At 38.0% G+C, this 15,456-nt stretch overlaps 2 protein-coding genes across 2 annotated transcripts in view; both read left to right on the top strand.

The window, feature by feature from the left end:
• The first annotated feature begins 707 nt into the window (after window positions 1-707).
• On the top strand, window positions 708-7,953 carry mettl14 (methyltransferase like 14). Its single transcript, XM_041035154.1, has 11 exons — window positions 708-983; window positions 1,449-1,537; window positions 1,905-1,992; window positions 2,981-3,058; window positions 4,493-4,580; window positions 4,688-4,778; window positions 4,903-5,044; window positions 5,493-5,585; window positions 6,743-6,859; window positions 7,056-7,266; window positions 7,429-7,953. The coding sequence occupies exons 1-11, from the start codon at window positions 918-920 to the stop codon at window positions 7,734-7,736; spliced, it is 1,371 nt and encodes a 456-aa protein (XP_040891088.1). The 5' UTR covers window positions 708-917; the 3' UTR covers window positions 7,737-7,953.
• Window positions 7,954-13,919: 5,966 nt separating this feature from the next.
• LOC121180074 (putative GPI-anchored protein pfl2) overlaps window positions 13,920-15,456 on the top strand; it is a 38,391-nt gene continuing 36,854 nt past the window's right edge. The window contains exon 1 of the mRNA XM_041035204.1: window positions 13,920-13,934. The gene's annotated coding sequence lies outside the window, so the exon portion shown is untranslated. The remainder of the gene's footprint in view (window positions 13,935-15,456) is intronic.

The raw sequence follows: 15,456 nt of genomic DNA, 5'->3' as shown, positions 1-15,456 counted from the left end.
GCACTTTCCTTTAGCACGTACCTATACTGCTTCTTCAACTTTAACTTAATTATATTCTTACATGGATTCATAATTGTTAAAAAAAGAGAGATTATTTTAAAATTTAGTATAGCTTTTATTATTAGTCAGGATCTTAACAGGATCCTCCCTTTGGAGTCGCATCTTTTAAGTTTTAAGATGTTGCAGCTGGATGCAGAACTGTGGAGGATGCATGAATGATTAAATATGAATACACTCGCTATTCCCATCCCTGTCTTGCTACGCGTGTATGTGATTACAGGCACTCATAGACTGAAATATCTCGTGAGACATGATTATCACCGTGCCAATAACAATGAGAGCGAAACACAGATAAAATGCAGATAAAGATGGACCACACAGCGCCCCCAGCATCTAGAATATACTAGTCTCCGATTGGACGAGGACTGTGTAAACGTCAAATGAAAGCGTCATGACTGGTGACATCACCACGCGGCGCCCATTCAATCACAAAAGTGGTTCTCAAACTCTTTATTAAACCGGTGTACGCCGAAACTCTCCGGGGTGGGCGGTGTCAATGCTCGATGAACAGCTCATGTCGTTGGTTGACCTACTCTAGCCCTGTTACCAAGACCGTCGCGGATGCAAAAACTGCCTTTGTATACGTGAAAATGACGACAGTTCTTCGGCTGTCGCAGCTAGGTTTCTTTAACACTCGATTTTAGCCGCTAACTCCACCTAGCTCGATGCCCTGAATTCAGACCGACCGACCCGGTATTCAAAACGAGTACACCCATTGTGATTTTTAGCGGCTGTAAAACATTAGCTGATGGTTGGCTACCGCTATAGCTAGTTAATCAGATCTATATGGACGGTTTTGATAATAACAGCGTCCAGGGGTGTTTAATAAGTAATTAGATAACAAAACAGGGGAAGAAATGAACAGTCGACTGCAAGAGATCCGCCAGCGACAAAAACTTAGGCGGCAGCTTTTAGCTCAACAGGCAAGTAGACAGTGTTGTTAGCAAGTAGCAAATCTAACAACTTCAGCAGCAGTCAGCTACTAGAGAACAAAAATGTTAATGCTGTGTGGTGAACAAGGACAAATAGTTACGTAAATGTTGATAATTTAGTTGGCAGACCGCTTTTCAAACATTTACAGTGGTCGCCTCGAGTGGAACCAAATCGCAAATGACTTCATTGTAAAATGCAAATGAATGACATCAACGTGGTGAAGGTGTTTGGGACATTTCTTTGGCAAATACGATGCATAAAACTTAAGAATACACCAACGTAAATTGTTGTATATGCAAAGGTTGAACATAACAGAAAATGTTGGGCGGGATGGAATGCATTTACTTTGGAATTTGGTAGATAAATAAATACGCAAGATATGCTTCACATAATAAAGGAGAAAGAAGTTGAAAATGTGGCTCTACAGTTATTTTGTCATTCATGTTTGTCCACAGTTGGGAGCTGAAAGTGCAGACAGCATTGGAGCTGTCCTGAACAGTAAAGATGAACTTAAAGAGATAGAGGAAACGAGAGAAACATGCAGGTATGGCATTTAATCCTCCATAAACAACATAAAAAAACAGCTGCCCAAAAAGGTCACTAATAACTGAAAAATAATATGCTCACTCTGTGTAGAAAGACTCACTGGTATTTAAAACATAAAATGGCAGTTCAGACCTTTTGAGTTTCCTATACCTTTGAGACCCTGTATTTGTGAGCCTATGTAGCATTTTAAATTCTCTTTTCTATATCCCACAGCTCTCCTTTTCCCTTCTTTAACATATTTTTGTAAACATTAGTCCATCGTGCTTCCCAGTTTTGTCTCATCATTGTCGGTGCCAAAATGTTGATCTTGTGCTTTAGAGGTGCATCAGATCCAGAAATGTGTTTAGGATGTTTGTGTTCTGCAGGGCTTCATTTGATAGTTCAGCCCTGCCTTCCAAAAGGAAGGCACAGACAGAGGGAGAGGACACAGAGGAAGATGTGGAAGAACAAAAGGTAAGTGTAAACACCTTTATGTTTTGAAGTTATTTTTTTCTGGCACTTTTGGGGATGACACGCAGCAAAGAGCCCAGGCCGCGTTGAAAATAGGGCTACTGCAGTAAGAACTCAACCTTAACACATGGTATGCATTTAACCAGTTGAGCTTCCTGTACCACCTGTAATCACATGGGTCAACAATGATAATGAACCTGATTTACATAGTACCTTCCTTTACAGTATAAAAACAGGATTAAAATGACCATAAAATAGAAATACAAGAATAAAGTGATGATGAGATAACAAAATCAGATCACTAAAAGCAGGTCAAGCTGTTCAGATGCTGTTAAATGCTGTTGAGTAACTATGTTTTAAAAGATGACACCGAGTGAATAAACGGCAAATCCTCAGGCAGGTTGTTCCAGAGCCTCGGGGAACTGAGATCAAAGGTCTCGTCCTGGTCTTAAGTTACAGAGCGGGACAATTAAGATGCCTCTTGCCTGAAGATCTTAGGCAAGACTCTTTTGAATGCAGTGTTTAAGATTGAAGACTGGCCAAAAAATGAGGGGAATCTATTAGACATTGTGTAATGTCCTCTCTGCAAGTCAGTGTGTGTGTGGCTATGCTCCATTTTGTTGGACATGATAAAACTCAAATAACCAAAGAATAAGGTAGCCAAACTAAGTAGATGATTTTTAATATTTCAGTATAGTGTGAAAAATGAGGTTTACTTGTGAATGACTCTTGGGTGGATATGACATTTGGGCAGAATCAGGTCAGTGTGTCCTCTTACTCATTGTTTTCCAGCTGACTGACTTGGAAATGAGAATTTTTTACCCCATGCTCTCTAATATTTCCCTCTATCAGTGATAACTTTATCATGATGTGATTTCACTTAGTTGTATTCATCTACTAACCACATGTTCCTCACATGTGGAAAAAGATTCTGTCCACAGACTAAAATATGAACCTCACTGTAGTTTTTGTTTGTGTGTGTGTTTTTTAGGATGAGGTGGAGGTGCAGCAGCCTGATGAAAGCAACCCATATGAGGAGGTGTACAAGGACTCAAGTACTTTCCTCAAGGTTGGAAAACTTGCGATTTCTTTATAACCCCACAAACTCTCTTTTATACCTTGTCGGGCAAGTTCTGTTTCTGTAGCCTGACAGGCAGCTTTTAGCTTTAAAGTGTTGCACTAATTAGAAACCACATTAGGTGGGAAACCTAATTGCTTCACAGAGGTTAACAAACTGGTTTCTAAAACAGCTGCAGAGAGCAGCTCTGGAAATCTTAAAAGTGTTTAGTACTGGGCATGGTGGTATTATTTTAACTGTCACCAGTTGTTAGCCGAGAGCTTATAAGCAATCTAAAACGGCAGTGGCAACACTGTTGACATTTGTAAGAGAGTAGCACCAAGAGGAGCCTCATAAGTATCACAGTCTCACACTCAAAGCAGTTTTAGAAGAGGAACTAACTGGAATGAGTTCCTGTCATATTGTTGTGTGCGGACACTCCTTTGTGGTTCAGTGTTAAGAATGTTTCTATTGTCTACATTTAGTAAGTACTGTGGCGTTTAAAAAGTAAGGTTAGTTTTCTGTTCATTTATGTTCAGGTGCAATAATACTGCTTTATTCACAAATAAAGTAACTGTGATGGTTGTAGATGTGTATTGTATCTTTAATTTACATCTTTTAAATGTGTTTGTGTAAATCTCAAAAAAACATAAAAAAACACTCATAATGATAAGAAACCGTAAACATGGTACATAACGACATCAGAGGGAAATTCGGTCCGATATGTAATATGCCAAAAATTCCTGATTGTGCTTTAACTGTCAGCTGTCAACAGCATTACCCCCATGAACAACGGGAACTACTTTCAATGATAAACAAGTGAAATTGGGTGGGGAAAAAAGTTAAATGTAAAGTGTTAAATTCCATCTCACTGAAGGAAGTGAGACATTTGGTTAATGAGAACACCTAAAAGAAATTCCAAGTAGTTAGATAAAAATGTTTCTGCGTCATTGTCAGGTGATAATCATATGCCAAACACATATAAATAAGTCTTTTAAACGGATGCAATGTTAGAAACCTAATCACATGATTCATGTGGTATCAGTCTGAGATTTTTGACTTTGATGAGTTTCATTGATGTCTAAATTGCAGGTTAAGTTAGTTTAAGTGTAGTGATAGACAGAAGGAAGAGTGTATGACTCCACTATGAGGAAACTGTTTTTATCAAAATAAATGGCTGCTCAGAAGCTTCAGTCAGGGAGCACACCCAAACATGTAATAACAATAAGTGTTAAAAACCAGCCTTAGTGTCATTATTTATTCAAGCAGAAAGATTTCCCATGTGATATTTTTATTTAGGAGTACTTCCTTCTTCTTATAAGTTTAAAAATGTTTTTATAGATATTGCAGAAATTGTATTAGAAATTGCAGTTATTAAGCTTTTCCTATTACCCTCTCTCCTGCTCATCTTATGTAACTTTTTTCATTCATTATTTTTATTTTCAGGGTACCCAAAGTTTGAACCCTCACAATGACTATTGTCAGCACTTTGTGGACACGGGTCACAGGCCACAAAACTTCATAAGAGATGTCGGTGAGTGTGTGCTTTTCTGTGTGAGTTAATATACTTGTGCATATACTTGTGTGTGTGTGTGTGTGTGTGTGTGTGTGTGTCTGACCTCTATGTCTTATCTGGTTAAGGTTTGGCTGACCGATTCGAAGAGTACCCTAAACTTCGAGAGCTGATCAGACTAAAGGATGAGCTCATCTCCAGCACCAACACCCCTCCCATGTATGTTAAATAATTATGTGAGTGGACAGTAAAAATCTGTCCAGCACTTTTAGAATATAAGTTGGCATTAGTTGTTGAAAAGTGTTGGCTCTGATAAAGTTGCCTGCTGTGTCTGTATGTTTAGGTACCTCCAGGCTGATCCCGAGCACTTTGACCTGCAGGATTTGAAGTGCAAGTTTGATGTTATTCTGCTCGAACCTCCCTTAGAGGAATACTACAGAGAATCAGGCATCAGCCACACTGAACGCTTCTGGACCTGGGATGATGTACGTACTCATCTGTGGCTTCTTAGCATTTAGCAGTTTATGCTGGTATGTGAATAAATGCATAGTACGCAGTGGGGTCCAAATGTCTGAGACCACTTTCCCATTCACTCAAATTAATGTATGAATGGTCACACTTGAATACCTCCAGTAAAAATTCATTTGGAAATCCCAAATAGTATTAAGAACCCAACAGTGCAAAAGAATAGTTGGGACCTGACCCTCACCCAGTAGGGGGTGACAAGGATCCAGAACGACCCTGCATGTGGACAAGTGGTAATCACACCAATCAGTTGTGCAGTATCTAATGACAGGACAGCCTTAGGACTAAGTCAAAGGGAAAAGAAGAGTTAAACAGCTTTGTGAATGGTATATTCACACTGCAGGGATCATGCTTTTTGAATCATGTTCACTCACACCTCTTTCCCTTCTCTCCTTTCTGCTATTGTAGATCATGAAACTCGAAATTGAGGAGATATCAGCTCTGCGCTCCTTTGTCTTTCTCTGGTGTGGCTCTGGTGAAGGCCTGGACTTGGGTAGAATGGTAACACAATCTCTCAGATTTTATTTTTGCGACTTGTTAGACAACACCACATTCTCTGAGGCATTCAGAAACTCGCCGGTTCAGTGTGCCTTTGAGAAGTGACTGAAGCTATTGTTTGTATAATGTTATGACAGCAAGCTGAAATCAACTCAGCTATCTAGAAGTGCTTCTGTCATAAGCAGGCTATTCAAGGCTTTAGTCCCTCCTCATCCTGGTTCATGTCCAGAAAGCTGTCAGACACTATTTTTTTTTCTTTGTTAAATGGTTGTTTGTTGTTGGTGTGACGTATGCTCTTTTTGAGCTTGTCATTACCACTGTGTCACAGTTTGACTCTGTTTTTAAAAGATTTTATTGTAGCCTTTACAAGAGTAGGTATGTTTATATAACATTGTTTTTTCACTACCACTTGTGACTTCCACCTTAAGAATGTGGCCCAGGGTTTCCCCATTTCTCCCGTTGTCTATTCTTTGGGGTCACAAAGGCACGGGTCATAAAATCACATGTTGACAAACGTGAGGCAATGTCAACTTTATTTATATATAACTATAACTATAACTATATATATATATATAGTTATATAGTTATATATATCTATATATATAGATAGATAGATAGATATATTTATAGTTCAAATATTAAAATTCGCTGTGTGTGTGTACACAGAAAAGTAGATAAGCTATATGACTGCAGACTGCAGGGTTGCAGTTTTGGTTTAATATATTCAAGGTCTCTCCAATTGTTTTGAACTTTTTTTTTCTTATGCCATTATCAGCAACACTAAGAAACAAAAGGTAGAGATTTTTTATTGTAAGGTAACTATGTCTGGAAAGCTGTTGTTTTTACAATGGCCTCACAAAGATGCAAATCCAATATGTTTTCAGCGGTTCAGAGGTGTGGTTTCTCAGAAACACTGGATTTTTTTACATTTAAACTTCTGTTTGAAAATAAAAAAAAAATTGCTATTTGATGTGATGTACAGTGCATGGGTAGGAGAAATCATACAGTGCATGTATTAATTTGGTAATAATACATTAATCATCTTAGAAAGACAAAAAGGAAAAAAAAACTGTCAGTATTAACAGCCCTAAACTGAGGGCTTTTTACCCTGTGAAGTAGGTGATCCATCATAATACTTAGACTTATTACACCCATTTCAGTGTTTGAGGAAGTGGGGCTTTAGGCGGTGTGAGGATATCTGTTGGATCAAGACCAACAAGAATAACCCAGGAAAGACCAAGACACTGGACCCAAAGGCAGTTTTCCAGAGGACCAAGGTACGGTATTCACACACACATTTCTTAGCAGAATTGTGAAGTATATGCTCATGTTATTGTAAATATTACACAATGTAATTACTCTGCGATTTGCTTAACTTGAAAATCTGTAGATTCAACATGATAACTTAGAAGTTAAACCAGTGTAAATTGTATATTGTAATGAATAGAGACATATACAACACATTCCTTCCAGGAACACTGCCTAATGGGAATCAAAGGAACAGTGCGTAGGAGTACTGATGGTGATTTTATCCATGCCAACGTGGACATTGACTTGATCATCACTGAGGAGCCTGAAATGGGAAATGTCGAGAAGCCTGTAGAGATCTTCCACATAATTGAGCACTTCTGTTTGGGACGCAGGAGGTTGCACCTGTTTGGGCGAGACTCAACCATCAGACCAGGTGAGATGGATGTGCACTTTCCATGGGAAGAATATATAGGCCAGGCGAATTTTAGGTGAAAACTGCATGTTGTATGCGTTTGTGTTTAGTTAACTTCTCTTCCTCTGTCTGTTTGTTTCTGAAGACCCATGCTGTTGCTAATTTCTGATCTTCTCTTTCTAGGCTGGTTGACAGTGGGTCCTACTTTGACAAACAGTAACTTTAACCCAGAGACCTACGCCTCACATTTTGCCTTGCCTAACTCCCACCTCTCAGGCTGCACCGAGGAAATAGAGAGGCTGCGGCCTAAATCTCCCCCTGCTAAGCTGAAGTCGGACCGTGGTGGTGGAGCACCCAGAGGTGGACGTGGCGGGCCAAATGCAGGAAGAGGTGGAGACAGAGGCCGTGAAAGAAACCGACCCAATTTCCGCGGGGACAGGGGAGGTTTCAGGGGCAGGGGAGGGCCTCATAGGGGTTTTCCACCTCGCTAGAGAATGGAGCTCATGCCAACCAGAATGACAGACTGATGTCAGGAATTTCCATCTGCACCACGTCCAAGCACATGATTGTTTGTAATGCAGTTGGTATGATTAGTGCGTCACAACTGAGAAGTTTGTCTGATCTGTCGTTTTGAATTTTTTTTGGTTTATATTTTTTCATGGATATACTGTACATCAAGTATTCTCTAAATAAACATTCTTTTCACTATTTGCCTCCATGTATCGATTTGTATAATAGGTCTCGTCTTGTCCTTGAATATCCTTGCACTTAAATGTCAATATTACAGCGCTCTAGTATTTGGACAGCAATAATTGACAGTCATGAGTGCAGGAAAAGTAACACAAACACATTCTGTACCGTTGTGCAGAGATACATTCGCAGTCTTCCTCAGTATTGCTGTAATTTTCAAACGTCATTTCGGTGTGCTGTGGCTGTAAAAACACATTTTGTGTTGTCATTTTAAATTCTTGATTTTAATTCCTTGTTGTGTACGGTAAATGGCAAGTAGTCAAACTCACTTATCAGGGTTCTCTACTGCTATGTCTGTTGCCAGAGTATTTGACATTTGTGTTAACACAACACGATTGACTGACTGGCTGCTCTCTTCTGTGCATGCGCTTCCTTCGTGCTCTTGAGAATGGATGGAGAATGTCATCCAGGAAGAGCTAAGGAGGGGCACTATCTGAGGAATGCTGCACATCCTCCTAAAATGCAGTGTACTTACTCCCTTGAAATAATCCTTTCATTGTTGCTTAAGAGTTACTTCTTCCATAGGTAGGGTAGTGTCCTGAAGTAACACAAGGTTCACACAGGTGATCTGTGTGAAAGCCTATAATCTGGTTGACTTTCTCTGGCCTTAAATGAGCCTACCTCAGCAACTATAGGATGGATTGCCACAAACAGACATTAATGCCCACCTCAGGATGAATTTAGCGATCCCTTGACTCTTTGTCTAGTGTCATCACCAGGTCAAATTTTTAAGCCGCTAATATTTTAGTATTTTCTAAAGAGTGTGTTGGCGATTGGTAGTTTCCCCTGTCAGTTCTTGTTAAACCTGTTAGGGCAGAACCACTTACTTTTTAAAAAACTTTTTATTAATTTGTTCTTGTGTGTGTAAGTTTCTCAGTTGTCTAGGCTGTCTTTGTGCTGCCATAGATATTTGTATATATATACATTTTTGAGTAATTTCACTGCTTAAGTGCTTTCAAATTAGGCCATGACTCACACTATACTCTGCTACAACAAAAGTTAAAGTCAAGATAACTTACTACGCCTAGAAATTGTATTTAAAACCTTACAAACTTTCTTTTAAAGTCTTGCCTTGTTTTATTATTAAATAATAAACAGTTTATGAAATGTTACACATTGTAGATCTACAGAATGGACTGTCATTTCTTATCATTCATTTCTCATTTAAAACAGACATTTTATCAAAAATAATTCACTGTAACAGTATTAATGGAAGAATTTGATGAAAACGGCTCTGTTTCATTCACAGACATACACACAACTATTTGTGGACCGATGGCATCTTGGTTGAGTTAGTATCAGTCAACCAATTAGTGAACGAACCATAAGCCCAAGTTCCTTTAAAGTCACTTGCCAGGCAAACCCTGTTTACATCCTCATTTCCCTTTAATTTTATAGACATTATTCTGTTGGTATATTGATAAAAGATTATTCCTGTAAACATTATATCATTGAATAGAAGGAGAAGAATTACTGTCACATATAAACACTGACGTGAATAACATGGACAAACAAGTTCCTCAGCTTCAGTTTGCCGTCAAGGTCACATTTCACTAAGATGGCAGATGGCTTAGTGCCAGCATGAGACAATTTGTTGTGAATAAACTTTGGGTGTGTTCACAGAAAGTGTTTTTTTTTTTTTCACTTAAAGCAAGGGTATAATCAGAACTTGTAACCTCATGTCCTCCATTCTCTCTCAACCAAACCAGTACAGGCCGATGTCCGCCCACTCAGAGCCCGATTTTGTTCAAGGATTCTTCCTGTTAAAGAGAGTTTTTCCTCTCCACTGTTTCCAAATGCTTGCTCATTAGGGACTGTTGGGTTTCTGTAGTTGATATTGTTAAAAGTATGGTCTAGACTTGCTTTATATGAAGCCCTGAGATAACTAACATATATGCACTAAGTGGCTGGTCTTTGCTTACCTGTCAAAGTATCAGGGCGTCCTGCTGTGGGAGAAGTGATATCCATGAGGCGAGTGCGAGCAAGTGAACACACGACAGATGGTCATTACACTAACTACTAACTACGTGTGCTCTTTCGTCCCCTCACCTATGCAATATTAATCTTAAATATGGGATGAACAATATAGTACATAGATGGCCAGATGAGCGATTAGAGCAGTGATATTATGGTTTGGTGCTATATAAATGAAACTGACTTGACTTGTAAGGTGTTTCATAAAGCAGTGACCGTGGGAGCTGGTGGTGTAATCACAGACATCTTGTCCCTCTGGGTGTTGGCCAACTGTGGAATGTTTTTTGGCTAAAGAAACCACAAGCAGATTCATTTCTGTATGCTTGTCATGTTGGTGATGACCATCTGATCAGCAGTATGTATAGACTGCACTTTAACACAATAACACATAATTGAGCCAGTTTATTAGACACTAATGACTGTTGTTATATTTTCTAAAGCTGCAACAGTCACCATTTTTTGACTGTATTTAAAATCAAAAAACCCAACAAATGTGAAAACATAATTATAAATCAATAAAAGCAAATAAATCACTAAAGTCCAGGAATTATGGGAGTGCATTCCAATGCAAGTCACACTGTAGAAATTCCCAGTTTAGGGCTTCAACTAATGATAATTTTTACTATCACTTAGTCTGTAAATGTAAAAAATGTCCACCCCAATTTTCAAAAGCCCAAGGTAACGTCTTTAAATGTCTTGCTTTGTTCAAATAACGTCCATTTCCCAAACTCATTAAAATTACTTTCAAGATATTCACATTTGAAAAGCTGAAACAACTGTTCTTAAACTAAATAACTCAAAATGACGAGATTCAGGGAAATTCTTTTGTTGCGTACAAACTCCCAAATGAAAATGAAGAAAACAGACCCAGTTCTGAAACCAGTTTTCACCAAAACGCCAAAGTACTAATGTTGATTGAAATCAAAAGTACTGAATGAATGAACATCTCAATATAATCATCTTCAAAGTTGATCATAACTCCCTCATTTATGTACTTATGCACACGTGAAGAGATACAGATTAAATGATCATCTAGGATAACAATACCTATGACCTTGTAGTCTTTTAGTATATATATACATATATACAAAAGCTGTTTTGTTTTTCCATCTAATTATCTACTTATTAGTTCTACATAATGATAAAGTATTAAACGGTATACAAAATAGATTTATCTGTCTCTCATCATAAAGAAATAATTTGTACCTTTGTGTATTGGAGCAGCTATATAGATAGGTAACAGTGGTGAACTAATCACAGATTAGCACTACTCCATAAATGTGAAAAGAAACTTTTGCATACTGCGTTTGTAGTAGTAGGCCTAAGGACATTGCTATTACTCACATACTAGTGTTTGAAGCATTTCTCTAAGTCATGCCCCCTACTATTTACAGTCTGCCTTAAGGGCTGAGTGAATGCATGTGGATTTACAACATTTTGTGCCTTTTATCTTTTTTGACATAGTAGTGAAGCAGAACAAGACCTACCACTTAGTGGTCCAGTTTTTCAAAGATTCCATAATTTGCCTTTCTCCGAAAAAGCTTTTCACTTGTAGCTTTTGACTGACGGAGTACGGGTGTCAAACAGGTGATATTGATGCACAGTTGGTGTTGGACTCCATTGGGGTAAGAAAATGTGAATATACAGCATGTACTGACATTGCTCTTTAATGTTATTATTATTTTCCCTTAATTTTTTTAAATGTTAAACCTGAAAAGCTTTTTTCAAGATACTTCCACATCCAACTATCTTAGATGCAGGTGCATTGGAAAGTATTGTATCAGTTCTGAAAAATGTTTATGCACTGCTGCTGAGCAGCATCACAATTTATTAATCAACAGTGATGCTGAGCAGGAGCAGTGTGTGGGAACTTCTTTTTTCAAGGCTTTAAAAGCTCACTAGCAGAACCTTGTTAGAATCATCATTGACTCGTGACATCTATCACTTCACTTCACAGGTAACAGGTAATTTCTCATTCCACAGGCAGCATAATCAGAGTGATAAGAAAAATGGGAAAATGGAAATCCACACAATAGCTTTGCAAGAAATACCATGTTACTTACAGAGTATGAAAGGCTTGTAATGTAATGCAAAACTGCTTTGTATGGAAATTATTCACTAGAGCTGAAGGGAGACTGGAAAGAAACAGAGGAAATATCACAACATCTGCAATGCATGATTTTCCTGTGCTTTGTTGTACCGCTAGACTAATGTATAGTACAGTATGCTGATGGACAATTTCCTGCAATTCATTTGATAAGAAATAGTTTTCACCTACCATACCTTTTTAACCTTTTAAAATACACTGTACCACCTGTGGGATGTTTTCCCCTTAATAACACTTCTTTTGGTGTGTTTTTTGCTCTGTATCAGACTCGGTCTTCACAAACTTGGTTCAGACTTGTGGCTATACCTCTTAAGTGTTTGCCACACAAAAGGCACTACTACAGTCCTTATAGTCCATTTTTTTCTGCCAAAAAAAATAAAATAAAATAAAATAAAATAAGAAACAAAATGGAGAACATTCACATTTCACAATGTTTCTGCGACTTTAGTTCAGTATCTCTTACACTCATTCTGACTTTTTGGTTGTAAGATGTAATTTAGTGTAATCAAAAGGGCTGAAGAACAGTAACCTTTTCATTTTGGATAAGACCATAGGACCATAATCCTTTTTGGGTGGGAGAAATAGAGCTGCATGTAATAACTAAGCTTGTTTAGAATGTGAATTAATTTAAACATAATACTAATTTGAGCAATACCAGTATTCTTTACAAGAAATACTAGAATTGAAAACAATATACAAAGCAAATCAGAGGTGTTGTAATTTACTCAGAAGGCACATAGTTACGTTAAAACTAAGTATAAGTGTAGCAGTTGTCTCAATGAAAACCGCTGAAACTGCTGATATAACTAGAAGAAAGAAAGTGGGACACCTTTCTATGCGTTTCATTGAATTGACTGCACAGCACAGCAGACTTAGATGTGAATGAGCCTCTAACTTTCTCACTGAGTGATCATTTTACAAGTAAATATAGCCAAAATCACAGAACAGCCATTGTCTTTAACTTAAATGTTTGGTGATTTTGTCTGATGACATTGTAGTTATAAAGTCAAGATTTTAGCAGTGTAGAGCAGCAGCTTGGAAATGGCTTGGAGTGACTGTTGCCTAACGCAGTGAAGGCTTAGTGGGATTTAAAATGTAATAATTTATGCTATTTTACTCTTACAGTATATTTTCTTTGGACTGCTGACATTGCAAACATGTTCAGGTCAACATGGTAGCCCAAGAAAACGTAGTCCCCGAATGAGGCTGATTTATTTATCACACATAATCATGCAGAATAATCAATAAAAGTTGCAAGTAAAATAAATAAATCAATGCATAACTCTTTGTTTAAAGCTTTGTGACCAGTGTCTTGTTGATGGTGGCATCCTTGGCCACATCGTTGATGTGATGGGGGTAAGACTCCTGTTTCAGTAGAAATGAGGATATGACTAGGGTGAGGTTTAAAACTCCAATTAAATTTGAAAAATGGAAAACTGGAGCAACCAGGGACAATATATGCAATTCATCCCTGTTAAGATATTACCTTGAAGTTGCTGCTGTAACCTGTGCTTAGTGCATAAATTGATGCTGAGATACAAATCAGTATTCACATTTTTCTGAAAGTTAAAATGAATTCATATTGAGTTCCTAATATACTTTTCTTTCCCAGGGACCAGAAAATGAGACAATGGAGTCTCTCTTACTGCTTCTTCTGTCTGCAGGTATTTGTTGTGTGAGTGTGAATGCATCTGAGGGTGTCTTAGAGAGGGGTTGGAGGGTGGGGTGCTGGTGGGGGCTGACACTTTAGGAGAGATAGAGCTCACATTATTTACAAAAATAACTTTTTTTTTTTGTTGGTCTGCAGGAATAGTTGCAACTACAGACACAGTGCAAAGCACAATTAACCCAACAACAGGTAAAACATACTGTGAATTGTATATGAATTGAACTCTGTAAATGTCAATTTTGAGCTGTGTTTATTTCCATATTATTGCTAAATAAATATATACAAAACAAAATCACCAAAATCAAAAGCCTTTCTACATACTCTCAGCATTTGTTAAGTGACGGACTGTCTTTAGTCTTCAATTTCCAAATAACTAAAGTTTCCAAATTGTTTTGTGCTAACGTGATAAAATATGTTGTAAAAAAACAGGTACCCTATCACAATTCAGTTCGAACACAGGGCCATAGTATAATAGCCTACAGCTGATAAAATAGCTCTTCTAACAGCCCTGCCACACCAAAAGTAATGTATTCATCTGGCACCACAGCTATCTCTCAAACTTGTCATTCTTGCAACGTGAAATAATTGCAGTAAGTGTACTTAATCATCTTAGTGTGACTAGTACTTGCCTTTTTTCAGTGATGTATAGTCACTACCAATTATATGTTTGAAGCTTTGGTGGCTGCTGCTTCCAGATCAGATTTCTCCCTCAGCATCAACATATCATCTATATTTGCAATAAATAAGATTTCATACTACATATTTTAAAGTTAGAGTTTTTTTTTTAAATATATATACGTGAAAATGTTACAATGCAATGCACTCAACTATATGGATTTGCTACAGCATCACTATTTAATACAAAATTCAACTCTACAGTCATCCTACCACCATCAAGCTCATGACTTGACTGTATTTTCAGCATCTTCCAGCCCCTCATCTCACAGTGCAACTTCATCACACAACAATAAAGCCTCACCAAAAATCCCTCCAACTTCACCACAACTTGGTTTAAGTCCAGCACCACTTAGTACCACTTTGCCACCAATCAACACAAATGTGTCAGAAGTCACAGTTTCATCATCATTCATTGCAGCCTCATCAGCCTCAGACCATAAAACATCATCACTGCTTGATTCAACCTCACTGCCAGCCACTAAAACTTCAGTACTAGGTTCAAGTTCTGCCTCACTTACAAGTCTGCATCCAAACAACTCAAGTTCACAACCAATCACAACTTCGGCCAGTGACAGTTTACCACAAAACAACGCAACTTTATTGACATCACTGCCAGTCAACAGCACTTCTATGCTCATTCATTTCAGTGCATTGCCTGCAAATTCTCCTACTGTCAACAAAAGTCCACAAGCTATGTATTCATCAACACTACTCATGCAAACTTCAAAATTAGTGAAGACAACTTCATCATCAGCCATAACAAATTTGCCACCAGACAGTGAAACTTCACGTGTCAGCCTTATAAATACTTCAACAACAGGAGTTCTGTCCCCAGTAACAAACATTGCAATTTCATCACAGCTAAGTTTAACTTCACCATTATTTAGGACAACCTCGCAACCACTTGAATCCAGCTCAGCCCCACAAGCTTCATTATCTTCATCATCACTTGCTACATCTTCATCAGCAGTAAGTCAGACTTCAGCTCCACTCCCCTCAAGTCAAACACAACTAAATACAAGGTTGCCACCAC

The sequence above is a fragment of the Toxotes jaculatrix genome, chromosome 4 (genome assembly GCF_017976425.1).
Source record: "Toxotes jaculatrix isolate fToxJac2 chromosome 4, fToxJac2.pri, whole genome shotgun sequence".
NCBI lineage: Eukaryota > Metazoa > Chordata > Actinopteri > Toxotidae > Toxotes > Toxotes jaculatrix.
This window is presented reverse-complemented; position numbering and strand designations above follow the sequence as displayed.